The sequence below is a fragment of the Aristolochia californica genome, unplaced genomic scaffold, assembly GCF_029961685.1.
Source record: "Aristolochia californica isolate CCGP_79_NKW_82.1479 unplaced genomic scaffold, dmAriCali1.0.hap1 SCAF_12, whole genome shotgun sequence".
NCBI lineage: Eukaryota > Viridiplantae > Streptophyta > Magnoliopsida > Piperales > Aristolochiaceae > Aristolochia > Aristolochia californica.
In genome coordinates, this window is record NW_027181793.1 from 17297597 (window position 1) to 17311359 (window position 13763).

Here is a 13763-nt window from a genome sequence, read left to right on the forward strand (position 1 = left end):
CCTAGTAATTGAAATATGGGATTATAGTTTATTAAAGGGACCTTCAAAATTCAGATTATTGAGTTGTAACTGTATTATTTCTTTTCAAGATTGAGGATTATGTACAGAAATCAATTGGGTTTTTTGTATTTTTTATTTATTTGAGAGGAAAAATCGGTTGGTTTTTTGAAATTTCCTCTGTGCTCTCCCTTTTTTGGAGTTGAACATCAATCATATCACTATCATTTAATTCCTGAAACCTAAGTTTTGGAACATATGCTGAAGTGTAGGAAGTTATGATTTGTTAGTGTTGGACTTTGAATAGACAACTAATGTTACTGGGGACCAAAGGAAGCACAGGTCCACGAGGGTCCCCAGTTCATTACTGATAGTTATTCTTGCATTTTAGTTTACCTTTACATGTTTTCAATTAAAGTGTTTGATATTCTGTTGTCATTAAAGACTATGAATAATTGTCTTTTCAGTAACTCAATCTAAGTGCTGTAAAACTATTTCAGATCAGACTTCTTGTTGGTGTTTTAAAATGTGTTGGCACAGGGGAGCTGACAATAAATGATGGTTTGTGTTCTTTTCCCCTGTATCTTCTACATTTCTTCAGGCTTGCATTTAATGTTTTTTTATCATCTGAATGCAGTTGAGAGAATTCTAAATGCGAAAACTGTCACTGCTGCAAAGCCTATGGCTCCTGCCTGTGGGCTCTATCTTGGCCAAGTGAAATATGATCTCCCTTGAACTTTTGAGTGAGAATGGGATGGCTCAGCTCATTTACCAAAGCAAGAGAAGTGTAATTTTGTGATCTCCATAACATGGACTGCTTCACTTCTGTCTTTCACTGGGGAAGGTCTTGGGGGTCTGAACATGCATGCATCAGCAAGATTCCTTAAATAGTACCAGCTCAGTTGACAAAACTTTCAGGGAAGGCGATTTCAACTTACCAAAGAGTAGGTACTTTTTATTTAATCAACTAGAGGATCAGAGATTTTCTGGGCCTCATCTTCTAATGTCTGAGTAATCCCATCAAAGGCAGAGGCGTTGAAATATTTAACTTTGATTATTAGCTGCTCGGCTGACCTGTTAGATTGAAAGTTTTCTTTATCTTTGCAGGAGCAGCTCCACGTTAGATTGCTCATTTGTGTTTGAACTGATGTTATAATGAATGACTTGGTCATAGGGAAGGTGATCAGTTCCAGATGAACGTGGGTCTTTTAGGTTTCACTGCCAATTGACTTGGAATGCCATCATATGGTGTTATTTTCTAATTATATGATTTGCAAAAAGTGGACTCTTCTCTCCTGATCATCCTCCGTGCCCAAACCCTTTCTGTTCTACAGGAGAATTTCTCCCCACCTGCTTAACTTGCCTGGTTTGTTGGACTTTGGACTGATTTCTGGTTTAAAAATCTTTCGACGCAATGGTTTGGTTCTAGTTTTATAATATTGGCAGCTTTGCTGGAGGATTTGACTGAGAAATTAAAAAGAAAAAAAAACTATGAGTGTTTGGAGTCCCATGAAAACAAAAAAAAAAAGAGAATTTGATCATTATAATTTCTAAAAATAGTTACTGAAAAGAAAATTTTGATCATTATCTTATTTTCACTAATTATTTTTTAAAATAATAATGGTTAAATTCTATTTTTTTTCTTTTCTTTTTTACGGGTTCCAAATAGACCCTAAAACTACTTAATTGGTGCTGACTTTGAGTTTATTCCTGTTTTCTCAAAGGAAAAGTGAAGTATAATGTTGGGATTGATGCTTTGGTTGAAACTCAGCAACTCGTCTTGGATCATTCTACCTTAAGTTGTATTAGAAGATGGTGGGCAGATGAAACGGCAACTTCTTTCTCCTTTCTCCATTTTCTTTTCCTGATTATGATTTCTCTTCTCAACCTCCTTCCATTTTAAAAAAGTTAGTGGGAGAAATCCTCTCATTTGCTGCCCCGCATCCATCATTCTTCTACCCAAGGTTTCAGGATTCTCCTTCACTTCATGCCGAATTAGTTTAAAGATCATTCTACTCCCACAAGGCTTTGGTACTGAACTGTACATTGGTGTTTACCTATATTTCTCGTTCTCTCTATTTGTCCTTTTTGGCTTCAACGAGGCTGCGTGAACAGGTTCCTGCCACTATGATTTTTTATATGAATATTTCAAATTTCAGCTCAAACTCGTGCTTACAATTGGACTTGAGCTCAAACTCAAAATTTTTAATTGGGTTTAAGTTCGAGTTCGAGTTCCAACTTACATTTAAAATTTTGTATGAAATCCATGTTTGTATATAAAATTTGCATAAATTTTTTCATAAATACTGCATAGAATTGTGCATAAACATTGCTAATAATTGAGCACAAAATTTTAAATAAAATAACATTTTCAAAAGTCTGATCACCTTAACAAAGAACTATAAATCAAGTATAAATTTGGGTTACTTAGACAAAAATTATGAACCAAATATTAAGCTCAAAATGTTGTAATTTTGTTGATCAAAATCATAAAATTGAACTATTATTAAGAATGAAAACTCATTTCTAAAAAAACTAAAATGAAAGAAAAACTTCAGCTTTTTCCCTTTGTAGTAGAAAATAATATACCGACTCCTTGTTCCCTCAAATGCATGAACAAAATCTCCACCAATGTCGAATACAAAAAAAAAAAAATTGAACTTATTATTACCTAAAATACTAAACTAAAATAATTGACGTTTTGCTTGAACAACCTTGATTTTCTCAATCTCAAAAAAAGTAAGAAAAAAGAAAAAAGAGTAACTCTTAATCCACATCGAGTGCTCTTTTTTTCCCTCTAAAGGATAACATTATAGAAGATACATAAAAAATTAAAATAACGTTGATAATTATCAATGCAAAGGTCATCTTTAGGGAGGCCTTTGAATGCCTTGAATCTGACTTCATCAAACAAGTACTTAGAAAATTGGGATTGTGCCCAAAATGTGTTATTCTAATAACAAGTACTTGATAATAATAAGTGGAAGTCAAACATCTAAGATCCGCCCAAGTGGTGGAGTCCAGCAAGTTAGCCCAATCTCACTCTTACTCAACTTAACCCAAGTGGTGGAGGTCTTAGGTGAAGCATCTCTCCACATTGGTGCTCCCCCTAGTATGTATGGTGTTTGAGAGTGTACTAGAGCATTCACAGTATTTAGCTTATTCTTGAGTACTTTCATATTTTTATAGTTTCACATGGTCACACTTACCTTCTTTTTATCTTTTTATAAAAGATCTAAGATAGATGAGTGTTAGATTCTAGGGTTTAACCTTGTTAAGGTTCTTGGATGATTTCCCTTGCTAAGTGTGTGATCTTTGGAAGGAACAACTGGGAAAAAGAAGGAGAAGTGAATAGAAACAAAGAGAAAGTAGAGAGTGAGAAAAAAGAGGAGTCTCGGCCAAAAGTGTCGAGCTCCTTTTGAGTTTATTTGTCTTATATGTGATGCTAAAATTTATATATTACAATAATGCCCTTTGACTAAATACAACAATAAGGATAAATGAAAATAATGAGAAATAATGAGAACAAAGTAAATACATGACTTAAACATAATACTCTCTAGAACTCCCCTTAAGCTAGTGCATATACATCAAAGACCCTAACTTGGAAAATGTATTAAGAAGACAACCGACAATAACTGCCTTCATAAAAGTATATGCAATTTGGTTATTGGAGGGAACATACTAAACACCGATAATACTATTTTGTAACTTCTCTCAAACAAAAGTGGCAATCAATCTCTATTTACATTGAACATTCATGAAAGATTGAGTTCATTGCAATGTGTATGTCTGACTATCGCAATGTATTTCACAAAACTAGACACAAAAATCTAAGTTAAAAAATAAAGATTTCAATCAAAGTATTTCACTGATTGCATGAGAAATAACACGATATTTAACTTTTACACATTACTAGCCTACTACTCTTTGCTTCTTACTTCTCCAAGTAAATGGGTTACTTGGAGAACCTTCCTATTATCATAGCCTACAACATTAAAATGGGACTTGTAAATCTTGTCTTGGAGACTTCTTCAAGTATCAAAATATCCTTTCTAAAGCTTGCTTGTGAGAGAGTTGAGGCATGTTCTTATACTAAATAACAACATTAACAGGAAAAACAATCTTAGGTCTAGTCACTACCAACTAATCTTTGAAAGATCCTAACATCAATATAATTATTAGAAAGAATACAGTTTTTACATTCCAATGCATAGGAGACTGCCGATTTATACCTAACATGTCTCTCTCCAAATAATCTAGCAAATACTTTTTTTGGGACAATAATTATATTGTGTCGAAATTGTAATACTTGAATTCCAAGAAAACATTTCAATAATCCAAGATCTTTAGTTTGAACTGTATGCCCAAACTTTATTTCAGTCATTGAATTCCATCTTTTTCATTGTCTGTCTAGAATTACAACATGAATATATATTGTCGTGGGAATCCTACCCTCATTAATATGTTTAACAAATATAGAACTAAAGAACCATAGTGTGGAACTTTTTAAACCAAGCGTGTGGAGATTGTTAGGGTCATATATGGACTAGTTAAGTTTGCAAACCTGCTCTCCTGTTAGGAATTAAACGCCCTAATTCCAAACTAACGAGAACAATAATAATAAAAGCGGAAGAAGGAAAAAAAACAAGCATGAAAAAGCACAACAAGATTTATACAAGTTCGCCTCAAGGTGAAACTACGTCCTGTCTTTCACCGCTGTAGTAATCCACTATGATGATGAAATACTTTACAAGAGAAATCACACACTTACAGGTGTTTCTCTCTAACCTCTTAGGCTGAAACTCGAGATGCTCCTCGGTATAAGAAGATTAAAACCTTAATAGCGGCGCCCCTCAATTATAAAGAGAAAATTAGGGCAACCACATTACAAGAGTGAAATTTTCAAACTACCCTTAATGAAATAACAATTAATATATCCGCAACCAACTCAGTGTAGGGCGTTAATTAGACTCCACAACTTAACATCTCCCTCAAGCAAAAAATTAGGTACTTGTGACAAGAGAAATAAATTAGGTACTACCCTTGCTTTAAGCCAAACAACACTACCATTAAGGTTTTGCTTTATTGTGGAAACCCATATATCACCCAGGAATTTCTTGTCAAGTGGAAAAGTAGTCAACTTATATGTACTAATCGTAGCCACCATTTCCTCTTCCATTGCAACTCTCCACCTAAGATGTTGTAAATACCTCCTGATAAATCTCGGGAATTGGCATAGAAGACATAGTTGCAAGCAAGGTGCTACATCTAGAGGACAACCGATATGTGGAGATAAAATTGGAAATATGATGGCATGTAGAAGAGAACCGTTGAGTATATGAACATGTAGGCTCCCTGAGAGCCATAGAACGGTCATCATTAGGAGGTCTAAACATAATAAGAGATGAAGGTGAAACACTTACCTTAGGATGATTCACAAGGAACATAGGTGATAGCGCAAAAAAAGGAGCAAAATTTCTTCATCAAGAATCAATGTCAGATACACCTGATGGCTAATCAAGTGGCACAAGAGGAATAGACATCCATGTAGAGGGTGAAAAATCGGTGAAGATGTCCCTAAATAGAAGGGTTGGTCTTATAAAAAAAAGGTTACATAAGTAGAATTAAAAATCCTTTGAAGTATGGGATGGCAACATAAATAAACTTTTTGACCCTTGAATATCTCAAAAATATACACTTGAAAGCTCTAGCATCAAACTTACTCTTGCTAGCAGAAAAGCTATGAACAAAGCACACACAAAAATAAAAATAAAAAATAGAAGAGGTAAAGAAAAAGCTCCACTATAAGAAAATAATGGTCACAAGATCCCTATCGTAATAGTTTTGATGATGACAAACACCTAAGTTACCAATAATGTTAGTGCCCTTGGTAATCCAGACAAAGCTAGCTTCGGTGGAGTATTTTAGGATTCCAATAGTACCCCTCTCATTACCTACTCTAGCCCAATGAGGATTTCTTATTCTACATCTGTAGAGCTTTATGCACTTCTGCAAGGTTTCATTAGCTACCATGATCACCTCAATGGCCCGCTATTCATCGAAGGAGACTCAAAAATGGTGTTTGGCTAGTGATCTTCCTCTTTTGATCCCCCTTGGCGCTACTAGGATTTTTTTATGTGGTTATTGATATTTTTTATAGAGCATGTATGTAAGGATCTTATATGATTCTAACATAAAGAAGTCTCACATAACAATAATTAATATAGAAAAATCTTACATGAGTCTCCTCGGAGGAAGTCTCAAAGAAGTGTTTCAGTTAGAGGAGTTTCAGTATTTTAGTCTTCTATTTATGTTCACTAGTTCAATTATTTTAGAACTTATCTCAAGAGTTAGACTTTTAATGTAACTAGGATATGTTTAGCTTAATTGTAATATGATTCTACTTATTTCCTTAGTTATAAATAGATGTTCATTGAACTTAATTATGAATCAAATCAGTGAATTATTTTTCTTCTCTTGAAATTTAACATGGTATCAAAGCAGGTTCTATGACAACTTGAGTGGCAGTAAAAATATTTTTTTGTTAGTTACTTGGGATGCCAAACTTAGGTTTTTGGTACTAAAACTCTTCGGCAATTGATCTAGTAGGATACTTTTATGCTAATTTTTTCGGATGCAAAATTTATAGAAATAGTACAAGTGGTAGTTGCCAATTACTTGGAAATATCTTTGTCTCTTGGTTTTCCAAGAAACAACATTTGGTTATACTATCAACCACCGAAGCTGCATATAATGTATATGGAAGTTGTTGTGCTCAAGTTCTTTGGATGAAACAACAGCTAGATGACTACGGCTTAGAACATGAGAACCCAGTTCACCACTCTCATTCAAACCATATAGAGATTAGACATCACCTTATCAAAGAGTTGGTTCAGACAAAGGTTATAAAAATTTTGTTTGTCCCCATTGAAGATCAATTAGCGAACATCATTACAAAACAATTAAGATTTGATCATTCTCTAAGCTTCGACGAGAACTGAGCATGAACAACCACCTTGATTCACTTAGGCCAAAAAATATGAGTTTAATGAACTCATCCCCCCTTAGTAGTGCCAAAAAAGTGAAGTGAAAATCAAAAGATTATATTTTTGTCACTCTGCATAGGTTACAGATTGATCAATGCCTATTGGCTGATCGATTAAATGAGAACTAGGCATGAACAACCACCTTGATTCACTTAGGCCAAAAAAATATGAGCTTAATGAACACATCCTTCCTTAGTAGTGCCAAAAAAATGAAGTGAAAATCAAATGATTATATTTTTTTCACTCTGCATAGGTCACTTATCGATCAATGCCTATTGGTTGATTGATCATTCGTGATGCAAAATGAGAAGTTGAAGAGATACAAATGATTTTTAACGCAATATCTTCACTCCAAATCATTCCAGAGCCTTATTTCTCCTTTCATTCCAATTTTTTAGCGATTCTCACTCAAATCCGAGGCTAAAACCCTCATTTTTGCCTTTCCTTCTCTCAAACTTCTTTTTCCCCCATGGTGCCCACAAAGGTCATAGCTAAGAAGAAGACTTCTTCCAAGGAACCAAAAATCTTTGAAGACGTGCCCAACTAGAGAGAACACTTCCAAACAAGGGAACAACGGGGTAGGTACTTCTTAAATTTTGTGAATAAGAGCATAGTGAAGGTCGACATGGCCTTTTGGATGAGGGAGATTGATGGATTTGAGAGGATGTCTTCCTCCTACAAGGGGATGCTTGAATTGGATGAGCCTGTCTATCCCCTACTTGTCAAGGTCTTCTACTCAAACCTTGAGATAGAAGAGCTCGAACCAAAAAATTTGAAGATATCTTCCTATGTGAAGAAGACCATGATTTCAATCCATTCTATGGATTTGAATGACCTTCTTGGGACTACATTCATGGGGATGACATTATACGTGAAGGAAGACTAGCCTATCAATCTTCACTCTGATTGCCCTCAAAACATTCAAGATTCCATCATGTTAGTCTTTGGGTAGCAGGCAGAAAGCTCCTACAAGGTCAAGGTCAAGGACCTCATGATGCCCCAATGGGTTATTATGGAAGTTGTCACCCACATCCTCAATCGAAGGATGGGGACCTACTTGAGGTTGATGACTGCCAACATATTCTGGATGTGGGCGATCACTCAAGAGTCGTAGCTCAACTTTGTATACTTCATGGTTAGTCGGATGGCCAACATAGTGGTTAGCTCTTGAGCAGCTAGACTTCCTTTCGTTCAAGACATCACTGCCATCCACCGACGAAGCGGAGTTGATTTATTAAATGAGGAATCAATGGACATTGCCAAGAAGATGTCCATTGAGGAAACGAAGGTTGGTAAGTTTGGCTTCACCAAATGGTGAGCTCAATGAGTTCAGAAGGACTCTGTCCAAAGAGACGTCCCTCAACGAGTCGAATTCAAAGACAAGATGAGTTTGGAGCCACAAGTAGACCAATTCGAAATTTCAAAAAGGAGGCAAACTTAAGAAGCTACATCATCCTCCACTGATAGATTATCTACTCTTGAGAAATAAATGGATGACATCTGGGAGACCCAAACAGTGATTCTTGTGACGCAAGAACAATTGAAGGTAGAGCAGATAGAGCTATAGTAGAGCGAGTAGAGGCTAGAGAGTCTTATCGAGACAATCCTCAATCCCTTACCTCCTCCCGCCTAGCTACCTGTGTCTAGTCTCTAGGACCATCATTTTTATTCCCTTCGTACTTATAGATACATGCATACTTGTTTTTTTCTATTAAGTGCATTTTTTGTAATGAATTGAAAATATATATGAAATGGCCTTGAGCCAAACTTTTTGCTTTCTCGTGCATTATTTGAATATCTTTATGAGTATGACAAAAAGGGGGAGAATAAGAAGGAAAATTGGACCTAAAATCCTTAGGTACTCTATAAATTTCAAAATAAAAATTATAATGACAAAAAAGAACTATGCAAAGATTAAGGGGGAGCATATGTCAAAATTGCATAGTTAACTTAGCTCCAAACCTTAGGGACTGTGTATGATTTTAAAACTTTCCATGTTAGGTTTTGTCATCATAAAAAAGGGGGAGATTTTTTATCAGAGGTTGTGTCTCTTATTGTTTTTTATGATAACAAAACTTAATAGAACCGACATTTTGTAAACCAAGTATTTCAAGTACTTTAACTTCAAGAGACATGCATCTCAAGGTCTAGCTTCGAAAGGAACAAGCTTACTCAAGACGTCAAGCACCATTGGAAGACAACTTTTGAAGAAGCACCCTTGAAGAAGAAGACCGTGTGGAGACTAGAGTTTAGAAGTCATTGATGTATATAAAAACTCAATCACTATATAAGAGAGCATTCCAAACTCCTCTTAAGGTACAATTCTAAAAATGGAGCTTTAGGGCATATATTACCTGTACACATGTTTCAAAACATCATAAACATCTTTTAAAACATGTTGGAGCACTTAGATTTAGTCATTCTCATGCTTTAAAATTCAACTTAGTTGAACTCGCACTGGAATGATCAATCAACCTTTGCCATTGATTGATCATTCCAGAAGTGGGCAAGTCAAGCTTATAAAGCATGATCGATCAACCATAGTTTATTGATCAATCATCCCATTTGGATTGATCGATCAATATTTTCCAGGCAAGTAAAAATTGCATGGAATGATTGATCATCTCACCCGATTGATCAATGAGACAAAATCTAACGAGTAAGGGATATAAAGCTTGATCAATCATGGGAAGTTCATTGATTGGACATACTTGTATTGCACTGCCAAAGGGAATTTTGATTGATCAATCATCCTCTAGTAATGATAGATCAACTTAACTTTTCAAGACCAATGGTAACTTGTTGATTGATTAGTCCATCAATCAATAAATCACGTCCTAACAAAAAAAGAGTTGTTATGATTGATTGATCGACCAAGCACTTTACAATTATCGATCAATCAATGAACTAATTTTTGCAAACAGACACAAAATGGCTAGTTTGACTTGGGAAATCTATAAATACCGCCACTAAACCTCACATAGAGGAGTTAATGAGCATTTATTGGCACACCTATAAGCCCTTATTCTCAAAATCTTGAAATTCCTCTTCAAAGTGCTTTTGAGTGAAAGAGAGTTATACTTTTGCATATCCCTCACTTTTTCCTCCACCAATCCTGGCATTTCATATTAGTCAAACTCCTACTTATTCAAAATTGTGCTACTAAAGAAGTGGATGCTTGGATCTCTCAAGGAGAAGGTACTCTCCAAGTATTGGGTGTAAGTCTTTGTCCTTTCTTTGATTTTTATTTTGTGAACGGTTCATCTAAAACCTATCAAATCTTAGATAGAAAGGGCCTGCTAGAGCAAAAATCAAGCAAATCTCTTGGATAGATTGTAATTATAAAAAATGTGTATTGAGCTACACATGGCTAAAAGAGAGCCAAAAGCACTTTGTGTAACTCCAACTATTAGAGCTTTATATAGTGGAATTTCCCAAGCAAGTGTTCGTCGGTGGTGAATACCAATCGGGGAACATCGATAACAAAAAATCTTTGTCTCCTATGTTATGTGAATGTTTAGTTTACTTTGAAATTGCCATATTGCATGAGTTTTTATTACACACCTTATGTTTTTACTTGAAAATCTCAATTCACCTCCCTCTTCAGAAGTCATCTCAGCGAACAACTTGAAGAAAAAATAATGCTTGGTTGTAGGCTCCTTAACACTCCTGTGGACCCAAATGTCAAATTATGTGAAAAATCTAGAATGAAATTGATGTTTGCAAGTTTCAATGACTGATTTATAAGCTGGTTTATTTGACTACTAGTAGACCATATATATTTCTTTTGTTGTAAATATTATAACCAGTTTATGCATAAGTCTCAACATTCTCATTGTCAAGTTGTTGAAAGGATATTGAGGTATTTGAAGAATAGTCTAGGGCAAAGATTATTGTTTAACAACCATGTGTATTTTAAAGTTAAAAGATTTACATATGCGGATTACATAGATTATCTATACAATAATCTACCTCTAGTTTTTGTATGATGGTTGGTGGTAACCTGGTGAATTGGAGAAATAAGAAACATGGTGTTGTAGCTTGGTCTAGTGTAGAGGATGAATGCAAGGGTATGGGACAAGGAATTAGTAAAATGTTATGGCTTCAATTCATACTTACGGAGCTTGGCCTTCCCGTGGAGACCCCTTATGAGAATGCAAAATGTCATATTTTTCTCCCTTAATGCTTAGGCTTTTATTATTATTTGGTGCCTAAATATACTCATTATTCTTATATTTTGATTTAGGATGCAAATGGAGGCGTTAAGTGCAAAACGAAGTTAATCGGGCGATTCTAGATAGTTTCAATACTGCTTTGTAATCTGGGTATAACTCTCTCAACTGAGCTCTGATTGAGATGATTCCAGATGATATGGAACGCCAAGAAAAATTTATACAACTTTTATGTTTTTAATTTTGACAGATATTGGCTGCTTTCAGGGGGGGGGGGGGGGGGGGGGAGGTATTGGCTCTGTTTTTGTTCTCCAATTTTTCCTCCTCTTTTCTCTAGTTTTTCCTTCAATTTTCTTCATGGCCCTGCGTGGCTAAACTTTCAGACTTGGTCAAAGGAAGTTGAAGCCATCGGAATCAATAAAACTATGAGATCTGATTTGTTTTCATCGTTCAATTAATGTTTTGAGTATCAAATGATCTTCTGTAATTTTTTTCATGATTGTCTCGTTTAATCACTAGGAGGCCTACTAGTTTATTACTCGTTGGAAACTGAAGCCATTGGAATCAATAAAACTATGAGATCTGATTTGTTTTTGTCATTCAATTTTATGTTTTGAGTATCAAATGTTCTTCTGTAATTTTTTTCATGATTGTCTCGTTTAATCACTAGGAGGCCTACTAGTTTATTACTCTTTGTAATCTACTGTTGGGTTAGATGTCAAATCCGTAATTGTTTGATCCCTCTAACTTGTGAAGCAATTGAGATTTGATGATTTGCTGCGTTAGGAATTATTAGATCTTAAGAAGAACGTTGGACTAAATTAAATGCAGCCGTTTGTGCTTATGCTATTTAGTTTCATCGATCTCTCTAATTCTTAAGGTTGCTGCTAGATTAAGCCTTTAACGCTTGTCTTGGGTTGTTTAGTAGTTAGGGTTGATTGGATCGCTTGTTTTCTAATTAACTACGACTAAAGAGAGATAGGAAGATAGTTCTAACGGTGAATTCTCAAGTGCAAATTGATATATGCTTGCATCGATGATCAGTTATGAAATTCCGATGGTGGATGTTGACTTAGACCAAAGTTTGTTCTTTTGATAGATTTTGATCCTTTAATTTGAATTGTTTCTTAGTTGTTTTTCTTAAAAGTGTATTCGTCATACTCAACCGCACACCCCCCCCCCCCCCCCCCCCCCCCCCCCCTTCTCGTACTTGAGGTGACTAAGACTACTAATCGTTGGACAATTGTAGATATTAAAGGAATTAGCTTGTCTACATGCATGCATTGTATCTTATTGGAAGAGGAGCAAAGCCTTCCCATCAACCGCAAAGAAGATTGAACCCGCCCATGATAGATGTAGTGAAGAAGGAGATCCTCAAATTTCTTGAAGTTAGAATGATTTATCTATTTTGGATAGGACATGGGTCAACCCAGTTCAAGTGGTTCCTAAAAAGACTGGAATAATATTTTGAAAAATCAAAATGATGAGTTAGTTCCTAACCGTGTTCAAAATGGGTAGCAGGTTTGTATAGATTATAGAAAATTAACTACTGTAACCCGCAAGGACCATTTCCCTTTGCCTTTAATTGATAAATGGTTGAAATGTTAGTTGGTCATTCTTACTATTGTTTTCTTGATGGTTATTCAAGTTATTTTCAGGTTGCAATTGCTCTAGAGGATCAAGAAAAACCGACTTTTACATGCCCATTCGGGACTTTTGCATATCGTCACATGCCCTTTGGCCTTTGCAATGCTCCAGCCACTTTCCAAAGGTGTATGGTTAACATATTTTCATATTATATTGAGCATATCATAGAAGTCTTTATGGATGATTTCACAGTTTATGGAGACTCCTTTGATACTTGTTTCATAACTTTACACTTGTTCTTCAAAGATGCATAGAAACTAACCTTGTATTAAATTCTGAAAAATATCATTTTATGGTTGAACAAGTTATAGTTTTGGGTCATGTTGTTTCATCTAGGGGAATTGAGGTAGGCAAAGCTAAAATTGATATTATTCAATCTTTACCTTATCCCACTAGTGTGCGGGAAGTTCGTTCTTTTCTTGGACATGCAGGTTTCTACTGTAGATTCATCAAGGACTTCTCCAAAATAGCATTACCCCTGTGCAAGTTGTTACAAAACGATGTGGCTTTTGAGTTCGATGAGACGTGCAAAAAGGCGTTTGACAACCTAATGGAACTGTTGACTTTTGCCCCAGTTATCCAACCCTCTGATTGGAACGTTCCTTTTGAGATAATGTGCGACACAAGTGATTATGCAGTAGGCACCGTTTTGGGTCAAAGAATTGGAAAAACATCTCATGCCATTTATTATGCTTCCAGGTCTGAGAATGATGTCCAGAGAAATTATTCTACCATTGAAAAAGAACTTTTAGCTGTTGTTTTTGTTTTAGAAAAGTTTTGATCTTATTTGCTTGGTACTAAAGTCATTGTTTACTCTGATCATGCAACTCTCCGTTATTTGATGATGAAGAAATAGGAAAAACCAAGACTAATAAAATGGATACTTTTCTTGAGTGAA

General features: G+C 35.3%; 1 protein-coding gene across 2 annotated transcripts in view; it reads left to right on the forward strand.

The window, feature by feature from the left end:
- LOC137945583 (uncharacterized) overlaps window positions 1-1556 on the forward strand; it is a 53581-nt gene extending 52025 nt beyond the window's left edge. Inside the window, exons 9-11 of one of the 2 annotated variants that reach the window (XR_011111017.1) lie at window positions 498-558; window positions 635-941; window positions 1105-1556. Coding sequence is in view for 1 of the 2 variants with exons in the window: in XM_068791522.1 (XP_068647623.1) it covers window positions 498-558; window positions 635-732 (159 nt within the window). In the remaining variant the exon portion in view is untranslated. Of the gene's footprint in view, window positions 1-497; window positions 559-634 lie in introns of both variants that reach the window. The other variant, XM_068791522.1, reaches the window with a different exon arrangement.
- Window positions 1557-13763: the final 12207 nt, after the last annotated feature.